The 17,808-nt window shown below is 36.6% G+C and overlaps 1 protein-coding gene across 1 annotated transcript; it reads left to right on the forward strand.

Annotated features, from left to right (window-relative positions):
• The first annotated feature begins 1,647 nt into the window (after positions 1-1,647).
• On the forward strand, positions 1,648-17,210 carry idh1 (isocitrate dehydrogenase (NADP(+)) 1). Its single transcript, XM_059342200.1, has 9 exons — positions 1,648-1,786; positions 3,489-3,618; positions 7,923-8,214; positions 10,380-10,482; positions 13,186-13,363; positions 14,472-14,623; positions 14,724-14,864; positions 16,144-16,306; positions 17,052-17,210. Exons 2-9 carry the CDS (start codon positions 3,497-3,499, stop codon positions 17,143-17,145), a joined length of 1,245 nt encoding a protein of 414 aa, XP_059198183.1. The 5' UTR covers positions 1,648-1,786; positions 3,489-3,496; the 3' UTR covers positions 17,146-17,210.
• The last annotated feature ends 598 nt before the right edge of the window (positions 17,211-17,808 follow it).

Here is a 17,808-nt window from a genome sequence, read left to right on the forward strand (position 1 = left end):
ACCACTAAATGGCAATTTATGCTGAACATGTGTTTTAGACAGTAAAAAAAACATTATATAAATATACATACAATTCATATAATTCATATTAATAACATTAATAACAGTCTTCTGGTTTTGATAAAAAACCTTCCAATTTGTCATTTTTTGGAGCAAAAGTTTTATTACGGGAGAAATAGCGCCATCTATAGGTTCATTCTAACATTGTCATGGAATTTGTTCTACCACCCCTACTGCTACTACTCTGCTATTCCCTAAATAATCTAATAAAACTAAGTAAATGTTCTTTTTTGGCCTTATAGTCACAGTATTGAATTCTATTATCAAACAGCTTGAAAATAGTGCATATAGCAGCTGTAAACCGGGTAATAATTTTTCCAAGTCTGACTCCACCCCTCCCACCAGCAATTTAGCATATCTCTATTGGGTAAGGGCTCCTTACTCAGTTTCTCCCCTGGGGCCCCATAACATGTTAATCTGGTGATGCATCAGAGGGGTTGTTAAGGAGTGGTCTCCATTTCAAACATCAGATAAACAGTCTATAGATACTCAAGAATCACTAAAAACATGCAAAACTATCACTAAAGTAGCCCAACCAGAACTGATGGGAGACATGACTGGAAATGAACCTCAGTACAAATAATTTTGTACACTGAAATAACACGTTTGATGTGTTGAGCTCACCACAGAAAGTGCAGTAAATACTGACAATTTTAGGGTCAAACCTGCAAAGTACAAAGTAGTTACATTGGCACTGGCATTTGGCTGGTGGATGGGTTTTTTTACCCTGATGTTTAAAAAAAAATACCTGACCAATAAAGCTGATTAAGTTTATCATATTTTACTAGATAATTTAATAAAAAATAATTAGACCATTAACATTACGTGTCTTCTATGAGTGTGAGCAGGGGATTACATAACATTTATTAAGATACTAATTTGACATGTAATACATATGAATAGCATGAATTAAGACTATTAAAAGACAATAACACAAACATAAATAAAAATTAATAAAAAGGAAGATTAAGGTTTGATAGATAGATAGATAGATAGATAGATAGATAGATAGATAGATAGATAGATAGATATACTTTATTTATCCCAAGCTGGGAAATTACAGTGTAGCAGCAGCATTACACACAGAGACAATAACAACACAATTAAATAATTAAATAAAAAGAACAACCTAGGCATACTTCAAGCAATAAAATATAAAAATACAATAAAATGTAATGTAAAAATATAAATAAAGTGTCTAAAGAAGGAGTATGTATTAAGGAGTAGAATTCCAGTGCAGAATAAATATGAATATACAGTATAAAAATGTTGGTGCTATGAAACAAATAAGGTGCAATGAACAGTGAACAGTGAAAAGGGGATTTTTTTTTATTTTTTAAAGCGCAATACTTTAATAAAACTGAGCGATTTAAGTAGATGATTAAGTTGAAAGTTCAAATAACTGTCATTGTTTTGTTTTTTTTAATCTATCATCTGCAGTTTGTGTGGAGTTTATCTCTGACCAATCAGCGAGCTCCATTTGCAGACCCTCCCAAGCAGGCCACGCCCCTCGGGCTGTGTGGGCTTATCTGATTGGCGGTTGACATTCCCCTTCTCTTCCCTGATTGGCTGACGCCTTGTCAATGAAGTCCGGACGTGGTGGACGCCGGGTACCTGCAGCTCCTCTCCCAGTCGAAGCCTGAACCTCTTCCTGCTCAGTCTACCTGCAGTCCGGGCATCAATCCGCCTCCTCAACTCGTCTCTGTGGACCTTTAAACCAAACAAGGTAGGCATTTTTTCCCCACATATACTAAAAAATCTGCAGTAATGGAGACGTAGCGTTGAATGTAAGTATCTCTTTGTCTTGACACACTGATTAGCCAGCAGTGCTTAGCTTACAGTGGGCAGTAAGGCCCATTATGAGCAAACTCCTTCCTGTCTTGGTGTTTTTCCTGAAAACTGAACGTTAAACGAGCATGTTTGTATTTCTGCAGTGCCTTTGGCTGTTCCAGCAGTCTCCTCCCCATCATGCGATCAGCAGCCCTCCTGTCTACTTATGTAACTCTTACAGGAGAACATCCTGTAATTTCCCCCCCGAAAAAAAAAGCATAAAAATCTGCAAGTTGTAGAACTTTTAAACTATCGTGAAAACGCAACAAAAATGTGATCATAAATGAATGCAAACATTAAAGGGAACATATCATATCGTCACTCAAAAAATTAAAAAAATCGCCTAACTCATTTTGCAGGAAACACAAGAAACTTCACCAAAAGTGTAATATATGACATTTAATTGATTATTTAACTCAAAAAACTATGTAACAAAGGATGGCTATTGGCATAGTAATAACACTGTGTGTAAATTATGTAATTTAAGAGAAATAAATGACTTACGCGATTATTATACCCTTTCAAATAATAATTAAGGATGAACATTTAACCCATTGACGCCTAAAATGCCTGTAAAACCTCTGGGCAATTTCAAAATAAGCCCCTAAAACCTGAAGTTTTTCTGGAAATTCAACAGAAGTGTCAATGCTTCTACTAAATAATAGATTTTTCAGCCTCTGTAGCAGATAGAAATGAAATTCAAAAAGTATTTGAGAGCTGATACAAATACTACAAAACGACGTATCCGCTTTCAATGGCTTCAATGGGTTAAGTAATAAATGCAAAACAGATAAAAAGTGGACCCTGAGTTAACTATACGTTGCAGTGTGTGTTTTTAACTTACTTTGAAACACTTAAGAGGATTATGGAGTAAATGAAGTGGGGCAATAAATGCTGAGTCACTGGTCTGCCCACTCCTAGTCAGGCTGTTTTTTGAATGGATTCATTCATTGAGGAGTCTTATGTTGTCTGTGGTATCAGTTTCACTCATTCAAATACATATTTGTTATGCCTAGTTTTGAGCGAAGAGCTGTAGCTATAGATCAATAACATATTGATTAATATGTTACTTTTTTCTTTAACCACTTAATAATGTGCCATAATAGATAGATAGCTAGATAGATAGATAGATAGATAGATGTACTTTATTTATCCCAAGCTGGGAAATTACAGTGTAGCAGCAGCATTACACACAGAGACAATAACAACACAATTAAATAATTAAATAAAAAGAACAACCTAGGCATACTTCAAGCAATAAAATATAAAAATACAATAAAATACAATAAAATGTAATGTAAAAATACAAATAAAGTGTCTAAAGAAGGAGTATGTATTAAGGAGTAGAATTCCAGTGCAGAATAAATATGAATATGCAGTATAAAATACCAACATGCAAGTTTACGTCTTCAGGCATTGACTACAGGAGTAAAAGAAAGATTCACAGTGACAAACAGCAAATCATAACCAGCAAATATGTTATTTTAACTCTATAAAATAGGGCTGCCTTCTCCTTACACCATCTCTCCTTCAGTCTATTTTCTTTGCTTTATTTACTCTTTGTTTTCCTTAATGTCTGTGTGTTTGTCCACCTCCAGGCTCAAACATGTCTCAGAAGATCAAAGCCGGCTCTGTGGTGGAGATGCAGGGAGACGAGATGACCCGAGTCATCTGGGAGCTCATCAAGGAGAAACTCATCTTCCCCTACCTGGAGATGGACCTGCACAGGTAATTCTGCAGGTCAATGCACATCAACTTTTTCTGCAGGATGTAGTGTTAGCTGTACACTCTGGGAAAGGAGTAGTGTGTTATAGGGGTGTGCCATATCATATTGTTCACGATAATATCGGTATATTTTTTTTATGGTTAAAAAAAATGCATATCATGATATTGGCAACGTTCCTCCTTCTTGATGTCGTGGTTAAAGTTGTTTTAATCACAAAGAGCTACTTACTCCCTGTCGCTAAACACATGCAGCTTTCAAAATAAGAGCACAGTGTGTTAACAGAATCCACCACAGAATTTACAAGAAGACTGTCAAAATAAGATGCCTTAAATAAAACATACAAGAACCTTTATTCTCCTTTACAAAATGTCATTAAAATATGCCCCCGGAACCCCTAAATGGTTATTTTTATTATTTTCTCATACTCAAGAGTCAAGAGTAAATTTTTTTGTATTTGGCAACTGTTGAGATTTGCACTTCAAACTACATTTTAGATTTTTATTTATTTATACAGACTGCAAAAAAAATCATATTTTCTATCTTTTTAAGTATTTCCTAATATCGTTATCGCAAAAATAGCCTGAAATATCGTGCTATTCTTTTAGGGCCATATCGCCCAGCCCTAGTGTGTTAACAAGAGCTACCAGCAGTGGAGACGATGTGAAAAACAGTTTCTGCAGTGCTGGGATTTCTAGTTTGGCCTGTTTATTGTGTTGGGGTCCACCCTGAGCCTCGTCTCTGACAAAGAGTCCCTCTAAGACTGTTGTTATGTTACCTAAGTGGTAGATAGGTACTGCATGTTACTGCACACTGGCAAGATCCCTCCCTAATCAGAAAAGTATTGTCATATGCAGTGTGAAGGGTGGGTCGGTACAACCAATTATTAGTATTGAGGGAAGCATTGAACATTATAAGACAGATAAATTCTGAAGTAACTTTGATTTTGATGAAATACTATGAAACTGATATTGATGAAATTCTGAAACTGCTATTTGTTTTATTTATTTATTTATTTATTTTGTTCTTATGTCCTTCCTGGTACCTAATATGATGACCCACAGAAATTAATAAAATAAAATTGAAAGTCAAAAGTCATTAGCAGTGTGATAAAAGTTCATTTTCACTTGAATTATTTTATTGCCCTAAAGCATAATGTCTGTATAAATAAACATTATTATTATAGAAACCCATGTGATCAGGACGAGATTAACTAAACTAAAGTCCTGTGAGTTTAAATAATAAGTGGAGGAGACATTTTTCTTACACACTGTCTTTATACATTAACCATTATACCATGTAATATTTTACTACTCTCTCAATTTCCACTAATATTGGACTAATAATCCCCTGTAACTGTAACACGTGTAGATGTGTTTCAGAGTCAGATACTAATAACTAATTTATTGTTTTCCAGAGAAAATCCTCAAATCAAGGAGTGACTTTTTTGTCCTTTTGCTGATAAATGAGCCTTTAGTTCACTATTCTAACTCTTCATCTGACCTTACTCCTCCTCTTATCTCCTGCATGGACTTTGTTCACAGTTATGTTATTTACATGAACCTTTTCTGTGAAGTTCAAGTCCCTAATGTTCCCGTCTCTCATATCTTGGCTAGTTAGCCAACACTTTGCACTTAAGTGTCCTTTTTCTACGTAGATTTATTAGATGTTTTTTTCACACTATTGCATAATGATCACTTCTTGTACTGCAATCGTAAAAAGTTAATAATTTCTTGTGCAACAGGTATTGGAAATACGAGTTTGATTCAGTGTGGTGTCATAAATACTATTGCAACAGCAATTTCTCAATAAGCAGGACTGTCACATATCAGGCCACCAGAAAAACAAACAGACATCTCTTCAGGACAATTTGTCAAATAGATAAAACCAAAGTGTAGGAAGATTTGTTAGTAATTGCAGTTATAAGAAAGGTTAAGCCTTCAGATTAAAGCTTGTTGAGTTGTCTAAGGGTTGCAGAAACTTGTTAATACAGGTTGAACAGTAACACAACATTCCAATTAAACACAAACAGTAAGAACAAATCTTGTTATTGAAACTGAAACTGTTTGTTTGTTTGTTTGTTTGTTCGTACACTACTGGTCAAAAGTTTTAGAACACACCAACTTTTCCAGAATTTAATTGAAAATGATGCAGTTTAATGTCTCAGTGTACTCTGAAATGAATACACATTTGCAACATTTAAAATTCTTTATTGAGCATGATAGTGTTTTGAAAGTAAAAAAAAGATTCAAAATAACATTTTATGTTGGACTAAAGGACTAAAAAAAGACACAAAATGACCAAAAAAAGACACAAAATGACTAAAAAAGACACAAAAAGATACAAAATGACCAAAAAAAGACACAAAATGACCAAAAAAAGACACAATATGACAAAAAAAAGACACAAAATGACAAAAAAAATTGACATAATAGCCCAAGACTCCATAGAGTTAAGTTGTTAACCCATTTCTTGTTCCCTGAAAAAGGCCTACTTGTATAATTCTGAAATGTACATTATTTTTCAGTTTTGGTTAAGCTTACCTTTTTTTATTTACCTCTGGCAGTTCACCACTTACCTTTGGACCCTTTCAAGCTGTTCATTTGACTTGAACTGCTTGAATTTCAATAAAAAAACTGGAAAAATTGGGGTGTTCTAAAACTTTTCACCGGTAGTGTATGTGTCCAGTTCGTCACCACTTGTTGTGGCCTGGTATTGGCTTTCGGTGAAAGATGAGGAAGAAAGTGGGTAAAAGGTCATGGCTGCTTTCAAACAATGCCAATGAGTGCAGTGAAACACACTCACAGGCTGATACTTGAGGGGAATGATAAGCATGTTGAGCTCAGTCTAGTTTTCACATCTAGTACACTTCCTCCTTCGTCCAGTACCAGTGGAACGAGTGGAGCAACCTCTCCAGTCGTCCTGGCAGTGGGCCAGTTATCATTACACAATTGCTGCCTTGTCTCCTTTGTCTTTGTGTTGCTGTGAACAGAAGGACAGAGTGAGCACAGTTGCAGAGCTGTGAAGGAAGTGGGCCAGCAGGTTAATGGCTGTTCTTCATGCAAACACTCTCACGTCTTGCAAGAAATATAATTAGCAGGAGTGGAAAAGAGCCAGGCAGAAATTAAGAGTTATTCTTCAATCTGAAGGCAAGCTCACGCCTTCTGAAACGGCAGCATACGTTCACTTTTACTGCCCTGTTGTGCTCCAGAGTGTCTGTGCAACTGAAGCGTAAATAATTTCTGCCCTTTCTGAACCAGAGTGCTCTAGTTTATGGCGTCCCGTGCCTCTGCTGCTGAGATTATAAATGGTCTCTGTGTCTGATCAATTTCTTCTCACATCTCTGTTTATATTTTGGACGGCTGATTGAAATATGTCTCTAGCATTTAGCATAAAAAAAGTGTCAAGTGATAGATTCTAACTTGGAAAAATATATGTTTATTTGTACCGTTTTGGTGCTGTTTTTTGAAAGTGTGCAGCTTTTTATTTGCAACTTTTGATCTACTTTTCCCTCTCCAACAAATCTGTCTCATGTAGTAGATATGCATATTAACATATGTTTGTCCAGTCTACATAACAGGCACTGCTGTTGAGTATTTGGCATATTCTTGGGTTGCTTATTTACTCTCAGATTTTTGGCACTGGATTTTTTCCGGATCCAAAATCATGAAACTTTTGGCAATATTTAACGTAGACGTAGTTATGTATTAGCACTGAGTCACTGATACATACTGTTGTTTTGTCTGTTTATTTTTTAACCCAAAAAGGTTGTATGTGGCTAAAACTAAGTATTGAAAAAATAATAATTGCGTGTTGGCACAGGTAAATCTTGTTGTACTCTGTAGCACCTTGGGATTGCTTTTAACAATGAAAAGTGCTTTGCAAATAAATTACATAAATAAATTAAATATAATGAAAAGAAACTTTCAAAATTGGTATTATCGTTGGAGTTTGAACTTTTCGAATTAAGTTTCCACGACAAAAAGTACCTGAAATGAAGCTTAAAATTGTGATATTTCTTAAAAATCACTTTATTCTAAAACATGGCCAACAATAAACCTTTTGGAATAAATTGATCCTATTAAAAACATTAAATGTGCTTCAGTATGTAGAATCTGTGGAGCAACCTTTTGTTGTTAATTTATAAATGTTTGTTTATAAATTCGATTTAGTAGAAAAATGAGTAAAAAATTGGCCTAAAAAAAGGATTTACTTGAAAGAACTCACTCGTTTGAACACATTTCCAGGACGTTGTGGATGCTTCCTCTCCAGTGCTGTTAATTTAACTCTTTTCTCTTTGTCTGCTAAGCTATGACCTCGGTATGGAGAACAGAGACGCAACAGATGACCGAGTGACGGTTGAGGCGGCGGAGGCGGTCCGCCGTTACAGCGTGGGCATCAAGTGCGCCACCATCACGCCGGATGAGAATCGCGTGGAGGAGTTCAAACTGAAGCAGATGTGGCGTTCGCCCAACGGCACCATCCGTAACATCCTGGGAGGAACCGTGTTCAGGGAGGCCATCCTCTGCAAGAACATCCCTCGCCTGGTGCCCGGATGGATCAAGCCCATCATCATCGGCAGGCACGCCCACGGAGATCAGGTAGGGTACCTGATGCTGCTTTACAGGGACTCAGTTGGCCACTCTGCTCTGTTGATGCTGTCTGAAGAGTATTGAGACTTTGAAACATGCATGCTTCACTTCTAACAGAGCCTAGAGTTTAATTAGGTGTCAGCTTGGTTATTAAGGTTGTAATAAAATTACTTTTACAACCTTAATTAGGGCCTCGGGGCAATCGCAAGGGCTTTTCTTCTTACTTCTTTTCGGGGCTTTTTTCTTCTTCCTCTTCCGGACGCAATTTCGTCCCGCTACTAGTCCTACAACTTGAAGAGTTGCAGGACAAATTATATATCAAAACGTGCGGTTTGATCGGGATCTGTGTGCTATTACTTTTCTTGACAGAATACGAATTTTTCGCGGCTTACGTCGCGAAAAACTGCCCAAAATTTTGCATTGAAATGAATGGGACGGCCGACAAAAAATGAGATTTTCAAATGTCTACTTCTCCAGCATAATTTCACCTAGAGACTCCATTTAAACTTTAAACAGTAGACACAAGTCTTGTGTATCGGTGTATTAATCCACGTTTCGATAAGTCATATCGTTTTTTATCAATCCCTGTTCAATGACCATGATCATTTTTGGAGAAATTCTGAGATTATAATGGGTGTGTATTGCACGGAATGTTCGTGTCACAGTGTGTGACATCATCGCCAGAGTGTAGAGGGAGAGAAAAAACTGTCAAAAAATACATTTTAAAACTGCGCTCCAGGCCGCAAATTCCACTCTACAGAAATAATTTATACATAGAAATGTAGGAAAATTAGTCTTCTCCCTCACAATCCTCTGGTAAAGCTGTCAGAGTTATAGTTTGGGCGTAGGACGCAAAGATGCACCACCAACACCACCAACAGCCTCATTGGCCCCCATATTAAAAACGCAGGAAGATTTCTGAATTGGTTTCTAGTTGGTTATTACGGTTGTAATAATCCAGATTTGAAGGCCACTAAAGTTGGAGGACTGCAGCTAAAAGACGCTGTAAACTGTAACCGTTTAACAACCGTGTGAGTGTGGTATTTATGTGCAGAGAAACGTATACCAACTCCCTTATTATGTGACCAAACCCCTGCAGTAACTGGAGCATGAATGTTAGCTCACCTCTGTGACGGAGGATTACTGTTGACTCATGTATGAGCTCAGTGAGTTACATCAGGCATTGTACGGTTGTCAGGAGAGACTAATATTTCATTAGCTGTCCTTTGGACCATAATGTACAACCTGTACGGCACGGACAAATAGCAGCAACGTCACAGATCTTAATCACAACTCAGCTTGTGGCGCTGAGCCAAAGTCAAGGGAGTAAAGCAGGTGAAGGTTCAAAGAGCTGCTGGTGGCAGAATGTGAGAGATGCATATGATACTCTCTGCTGACTACACCAAGGCCTCTAGAGGTGTTTATGACCTGTTTATGGCCTGTTTATGACCTGTTTTATGACCTGTTTATGACCTGTTTATGTCTTGGTCATTGTCACTTTTTTTTATTTTTTTTTAGCAAGGACAGTTTTATTATACGCTTGGTTGAAGGTATCGGTTCTTTTTCTTTTCTTTTTTTTAAACATTTGTTTATTGATTTTTCAGTGACATAACAAAATCAAGAGATGACATTACGAGTCAAAACAGTGTCAAAAGTGTAACAAGTAAAATAATCAAGTCAAGTCAAGTCAGATTTATTTATATAGCGCATTTACAGACGGCTGAGCCGCACCAAAGTGCTTCACATAAAAGTGCAATAAAATACAGAATTGACAAAATTGACAAAGGTAACAAAGAAAACAAAAACAAAACAAAATTTAATTTAAAATAAATTAAAAGAAGATGGGATATTTTTTAAAAGCACTGTGGGACTTCTAGGGTACACTATTCCCTAGCACTTGCCAGAGGAAAAAAATAAATAATAATAATAATAATAATACATAAAATAAAATGAAATCAGATAAGGAATAACTAATAGTAAGAAGAATTACCAAAAAAATAAAAAAAAATAAATAAAAATGGAGGTCATTGTCACTTGTACTGTGAACTGGTATAACACAGTTTTACAGGACAAGGTTTAACCTTTCAGAGGTTGTGTAGTTAAGTTAAGTTGGGTCAAACATTAAATGTTGTAGTTGTATTAACCTTCTTTTCTTTGTCAACGTGCTCCCACAGTACAAAGCCACAGACTTCGTGGTGCCCGGGCCGGGGAAGGTGGAGATGACCTACACACCAGCTAACGGAGAGCCGGTCAAATATGTCATCTATGAGTTTGAGGGTAAGTCAAGTCAAGTCAAGTCAAGTCAAAGTTTATTTATAGAGCACATTTAAAAACAACCTCAGTTGACCAAAGTGCTGTACAGTTATTAAAATAGAATAAATCATACACAACTGGGTATAAATAAAAACCAATAAAAGAATAAAATACTAAAAACAGTAAAAACAATAAAATAAAATATAATAAAATAGTAATAAAAACTCAATCCAAAACAGAGATAGAGATACAAAAGACAAATAAAAGGGTAAAAAAGAAAGCCAAGGATTCTTGCCTAGCTGGGACTGAACGCCAAGGAGAATAAATAGGTTTTTAATAATGTTTTAAAGTGCTCAACAGACTGTGCAGCTCTGACCTGGAGAGGTAGGCTGTTCCACAGTTTTGGGGCCGCCACAGAGAAGGCTCTGTCCCCACGAGTACGGGTAAGACAGCCAATAGATCAGGGGTGGTCAACCTGTGGCTCCAGAGCCTCATGTGGCTCTTTAGGCCGCCTGCAGTGGCTCCCCGAGACCAAAAAAATTATATACATATTTTCACATTAAAATGTTCATTTATCAATGGTGTAGACCAAAAGGTATTTGTATTCCTCAATCATAAAATTGTATAGCCTTTTTACAGCATATTAAAAAAGACATTTAAGTCAACTAAAATATGCTTCATAGCTTACGAAAGTCTCCGGCCCGGCACCTTAACCTTTACGTTTTGCCAACTTTGAGTTTAGTTTCGAGTTCCCCGAGATAGACTAGTTTTCAAAATCATATTAATAAATGCTCAATATGACTATTAATAATGTTGGTTGGCTAATTTAGACTTATTAGGTTTTGTAGGTTTTTTGAATTTCTTGTTTCATTTTAATTTTAGGCTCAATATAAGGTTTGCGGCTCCATTCCGCGATTTTCTCTTTTTTTTTTGGCCAACAGTGGCTCTTTAGTTAGTAAAGGTTGCCCCCCCCTGCAATAGGTGATGCACAGTCCTGCTTCAAATTAAGTAATTAAATGTATTTTTGATTATTAAAAAAATACAACAACAAAAAAAGAATACATTCAGAACATGATTATATATTAAATGTGGCTAAATGTTGTTTTTGAAGGTTGCAAAACAGCAAAAAAAAAAAGCACTATATAAAATCAAGATCTCACTGAAAACAAATCTCAATTGAGGCTTAGAGAGAAGGATGAACACAGACATGGGTCTGTCCTCTCCTCCTCTCCTCCTCTCTCCTGCTCATGATAAAGGCAGGAGGTGCTTGTTTGTCTCATCCAGTTCACAAAACTGCCAGATTAAAGATTCATAGCAAACTAAGCTGAGCCATCAGCTCACAGACAGCTTTTGTCTTTAGCTTCTTTAAACAATTCGCCTTTAGTCGAGCTGGTGCAGTGTGTTTGTGTGAAACTGCTGCTGTGAATGACAGACTGCACACACAGTGGATTCAAATATGACTAAAATAAAGTCTTGGCTTTTTCCTCACAAAGACTTTTTTGCATTTACAATAACTAGCGTAGTTGGACGAGCTCAGCCCAGACAGAGTGATAACAGTTTACATGGAAATGTTAAAAAGTAGAGCTCATGAATACTATGGCCTTTAATAATTTAGCTACTAGGCTCATTTAATACTAGATCCCATCCATATCCCTCAATATATGTTAAAGCCAGGTGGGAAAGTGTGTCATGACACATGATAATTTGGACAGTTTACTTTAGTATCATGAGGACACGTGGCTCAGGTGTAAAGGTATAGATAGATAGATAGAGAGATAGAGAGATTATTTTATGCATCCCCGAAGGGAAATTCGGTTGTCACAGCAGTCCGGTATTCAAGTACAATAAAATACAATAAAAAAAATACAATAGAATAAGATACTGAGGTAGCATAAATAAAAACAACAATAGAAAAAAACACAGAAAAGAACAAGGACACTTAAGAGTTAAAAAAAGAAAGATCAGTTGGTAGGTTGTCAAGATGAAGGTAATGATACTGATGATATGATGGCAACAATGCTATAGTGACTAGACGGTATATAATTGTACAGTATATAGTATATAATATGTAATAATAAATAAATAATAACAATATAATATAAAATAAAATAATTATAAATAATTAAAATAATTATAAATAATAATAAATAAGATAATATGATATATAATATATAAATATATAATAATAATAATAATAATAATAATAATAATAATAATAATAAATAAGGCCGGTATAATAATAATAATAGTAGTATATTACAGTATATAGTAATAATAATAGTAATGTCAGCAACAGTAAATATAATAATAATATATATAATAATAATAATAATACTAGTAATAATATTAATAACATAGCAAAGTGTCATGCGTAGATTTAGTGCATTTCAGTTATGTTGGTTCTGGCAGAGGTAGATGAATTGTATAGTATACACATAAAATGAAAAATACTGTAAAGCGAAGATGCCAAATATCATTAATGAGATGTGTAATATATAAATAAGCTGGACTGACACTGGAGAAAAGCTTTACAAACACATTTTCCATTGTGTTCACATTGTAAAGATAAGGGTTATCTTTTGGTTTCAATTCTGTTATTATTCACCTGCTGTATCACTAAAAAAGGTTGAGTCATGTCGACTAGCAGCAGGGATTTTTTCTTTCTTTCTTTCAATGTTTGTGCAAGTTTATATGAATATATATATATATATGTGTGTGTGTGTGCAGGCACAGGTGGGGTTGCCATGGGGATGTACAACACAGATAAGTCCATCCGGGACTTTGCCCACAGCTCCTTCCAGATGGCTCTGACTAAAGCCTGGCCTCTGTACCTCAGCACCAAGAACACCATCCTGAAGAAGTACGACGGGCGCTTCAAAGACATCTTCCAGGAGATCTACGAGAAGTAAGCACTTTAAACTCTCACATGCACATCCTCCCTACAAGCTCCACACACGTTTAACCCATTAAGGCCTAAAACGTGCCTGTAAAACCTCTGGGTGATTTTGAAAGAACCCCCTAAAACCTGAAGTACTACTAAATAATAGATTTTTCAGCCTCTGTAGCAGATAGAAATGAAATTCAAAAAGTATTTGAGAGCTTATACCCGTGGCTTTCATGAGAAGTTGAGTTTATTTGTCCAAACCTTCAATAAAGTTTTTTTTTTAAATCAACAAACTCAGCAAATGTTACATTTGACTGAATAAAAATCCTATGCATAATACTAATACATGCCCATTAGCAAGATGCTAACATGATATGACCATTGGAAGAAATAGACATAGTTCTCATTAGCCTACTGTAATAAAAAAAAATTATCATAATAATAATAATAATAATAAATAATAATAATACATTTTATATATTGCACTTTTCAGGGTACTCAACGACGCATAAAGTAATATAAGACATAAACAGTCATGATTTCTTATATCATCATCACAATCAATTAGTATTATTATTATTATTAATATTAATATATTATTAACAATATTATTATTATTATCTCCAGATGGCCACAAATCTGTCTGTTCTTCGGTGAAAATATGTCGTCTAAAAACATATTCCTCATCCATAAATGCCGGTCGATTGGTTCCGAGGGTTCAAAGTCCAGATCAGCAATAAAATCATCGGTGCTGTTTTCATAAGATCTCTTCCATCACTTCCTTCTGAGCTCCTCCGCTATAAATATATAGATAGATAGATAGATAGATATGCCTCCGCTATAGTCGTCTTCCTCCATGATTTATAAGTTCTGGAAAAGTCCCATGTTGCATTGTGACTCTCCCACATGTATTCTGATGCATTTCATTGGCCAAGAGACCGAAAATAGGTGGAAAAAAAATACAAATACTACAAAATGACATATCCGCTGTCCCGGCCTTAATGGTAGAGTGACGCAACAACGCTCCCGGTTTCAATGGTAGAAATGCGGTAATGCTTTCCCGGCGTCAATGGGTTAATCCAGATGTAGATAATAATTAAGAGATATTTTCACCTTCTTGTGTGTCCAGGGATTACCGTGCTCAGTTTGAGGCCAAAGGCATCTGGTACGAGCACCGTCTGATAGATGACATGGTGGCCCAGGCCATGAAGTCAGAGGGAGGCTTCATCTGGGCCTGCAAGAACTACGACGGAGACGTGCAGTCTGACTCTGTGGCACAAGGTTGGAAGATAAAACACATTTTTTTTATCAGAAGTTATGTGAAGAACAATGTATAACATCCCTAATAATCTGAACACCACTAAACTGCATTATTTCTCAGGTTATGGCTCCCTGGGTATGATGACCAGCGTGCTTATCTGTCCTGATGGACGCACTGTGGAGTCTGAGGCCGCCCACGGCACGGTGACACGCCATTACAGACAACACCAGCAGGGGAAAGAGACCTCCACAAACCCCATAGGTAATAACATGATGCCTAGACCTGAGCAAGGGTCCAAACATAACCGTGTGAGGGTAGCCCCACCTTTACTTATACCGCTAGTTCTCAACCTTTTTGAGTCGCGACCCCCAATTTAACATGCACGTTGTCTGCCCCGCTCACTGAACACAATCTCACACGCACAGTTCAGATCACCCAAAAAAGAATCAAAATGACCAAAAAAGTAAACAAAATGACCAAAAAAGACACAAATTGACCAAAAAAAAGACACAAATTGACCAAAAAAGACACAAAATGACCAAAAAAAAGACACAAATTGACCAAAAAAGACACAAAATGATCAAAAAAGACACAAAATGACCAAAAAAATACACAAATTGGCCAAAAAGGACACAAAATGACCAAAAAAGGAAACAAAATGACCAAAAAAGACACAAATTGACCACAAAATTACCAAAAAAAGATACAAATTGACAAAAAAAAACACAAAATGACAAAAAAACCCACAAAATGACCAAAAAAAAGACACAAATTGGCCAAAAAGGACACAAAATGATCAAAAAAGACACAAAATGACCAAAAAAAGACACAAATTGGCCAAAAAGGACACAAAATGATCAAAAAATGAAACAAAATGACCAAAAAAGACACAAATTGGCCACAAAATGACCAAAAAAAGACATAAATTGGCCAAAAAGGACACAAAATGATCAAAAAAGACACAAAGTGACCAAAAAAAGACACAAATTGGCCAAAAAGGACACAAAATGATCAAAAAAGACACAAAGTGACCAAAAAAAGACACAAATTGGCCAAAAAGGACACAAAATGACCAAAAAAAGACACAAAATGACCCCAAAAAAAAGATACAAATTGGCCAAAAAAGACACAAAATGACCAAAAAAGGAAACAAAATGACCAAAAAAGGAAACAAAATGACCAAAAAAGACACAAATTGGCCACAAAATGACCAAAAAAAGACACAAAATGACCAAAAAAGACACAAATTGACCAAAAAAGACACAAAATCACCAAAAAAGGAAACAAAATGACCAAAAAAAGACACAAATTGACCACAAAATTACCAAAAAAAGACATCAAGTGCCCAAAAAGACTGAAACACATGAACACTTTAACACAGTGGAGACAGAGCTGACTTCCAAAATGATTTGGCGACCCCCAGAAATCATCTCGCGACCCCAATTGGGGTCCCGACCCCAAGGTTGAGAACAGCTGACTTATACTACATGCATTACTGTGTCTGAATCGTGTCCTAACACTGGGTGTGTGTGTGCTCCAGCCTCCATCTTTGCGTGGACCCAGGGTCTGCTCCACCGGGCCAAGCTGGACAACAACACCCCGCTGAGGGTCTTCTCTGAGGCGCTGGAGGCCGTCTGCATCGAGACCATCGAGGCCGGCTTCATGACCAAGGACCTGGCTATCTGCATCAAAGGCCTGCCAAAGTTAGTCTCCACATTATATCACACTATATATAACACACACTACTGGTCAAAAGTTTTAGAACACCACAACTTTTCCAGTTTTTTATTGAAAATTAAGCAGTTCAAGTCAAATGAACAGCTTGAAAGGGTCCAAAGGTAAGTGGTGAACTGCCAGAGGTAAATAAAAAAAGGTAAGCTTAACCAAAACTGGAAAATAATGTACATTTCAGAATTATACAAGTAGGCCTTTTTCAGGGAACAAGAAATGGGTTAACAACTTAACTCTATGGAGTCTTGGGCTATTTTGTCCATTTTTGAATTCTTTTCATGTCTTTGTAAGTCATTTTGTGTCTCTTTTTAGTCATTTGTGTCTTTTGGTGTCTTTTTTGTCATTTTGTGTCTTTTTTTTGGTCATTTTGTGTCTTTTTTTTAGTCCTTTAGTCCAACATAAAATGTGATTTTGAATCTTTTTTTTACTTTCAAAACACTATCATGCTCAATTTAAATGTTGCAAATGTGCATTAATTTCAGAGTACACTGAGACATTAAACTGCATCATTTTCAACTAAATTCTGGAAAAGTTGGAGTGTTCTAAAACTTTTCACCGGTAGTGTATGTGTGTTGGAACGTATTGTTTTTTTAATGTATTTTATACACCTAGACTGCAAACAAATTGCCCAAATTGGGACAAATAAACTGTACTTGACTTGACTTGAAGTCAAATGAAAGTGTCCTCAACCCTTTCTCCCTGTCTCTGTGTTTACAGTGTGACTCGTGCCGACTACCTGAACACCTTCGAGTTCCTGGACAAGCTGGCAGAGAACCTGAAGCTGAAGCTAGCGAACCCTCCTAAACTGTGATCTGACCTCCAGCCTCAGCCGCTAAACACAGACACACACACACACACACATTCAGACACATGCACACTGAGCAGAGTGCTGGGACTCCAGGAGATCTACAGACTGAAACCAAGCGAGGAGGAGCTCCTGATCATCCCTGTGATGACATCACCAAGCACATGACCCGTTTACAGGACTGACTGGGTGGAAAATGTGACCTTTTCTACCAAAATTGCACTCGGTCCCCTGAAGTGAGCGTGTGTTGTGAGTGTTTGTTGGCGATCTGTGTAACAGACGGGGGACAGGACTGCCTGTGGACTCTCACTGCCTTATTTGTATCAATCAATCAGTCATCAATCAATGTTTTAGTGCCAGATAGAAGCCCAGCAGCAGCTCTGTCAGCCTGTTCTTCACTAATCAACCCTGCAGCGTGGCCGTGCACACCATGAAGTGTTACTGTTCTGCAGCATCTGGACTGACATTTGTCATTTCTGGCATTCAAAGAAGGACTCTTTTTACACAGACACAAAATAATGCTTTTAGATTTCTTATTAACTGTGATATTGGCTTGTTGTAGACGTGTATTTATTTGTCCTTCCTGTGTGTGTCAATAGTGCATATCATGTCAAAACATCTTCATTAGATTGTCCATCTGGTCTTTTTGTCATCAAATTTATGCCTGTT

This window comes from Centropristis striata, chromosome 10 (assembly GCF_030273125.1).
Source record: "Centropristis striata isolate RG_2023a ecotype Rhode Island chromosome 10, C.striata_1.0, whole genome shotgun sequence".
In the NCBI taxonomy this organism is placed as follows: Eukaryota; Metazoa; Chordata; class Actinopteri; order Perciformes; family Serranidae; genus Centropristis; species Centropristis striata.

Coding starts and splice junctions, on each gene's coding strand:
- idh1 (XM_059342200.1), top strand. CDS start 3,497: ATGTCTCAGAAGATCAAAGCCGGCTCTGTGGTGGAGATGCAGGGAGAC. Junction 14,624..14,723: donor GTCTGACTCTGTGGCACAAG/GTTGGAAGATAA, acceptor ATTATTTCTCAG/GTTATGGCTCCCTGGGTATG. Junction 14,865..16,143: donor GACCTCCACAAACCCCATAG/GTAATAACATGA, acceptor TGTGTGCTCCAG/CCTCCATCTTTGCGTGGACC.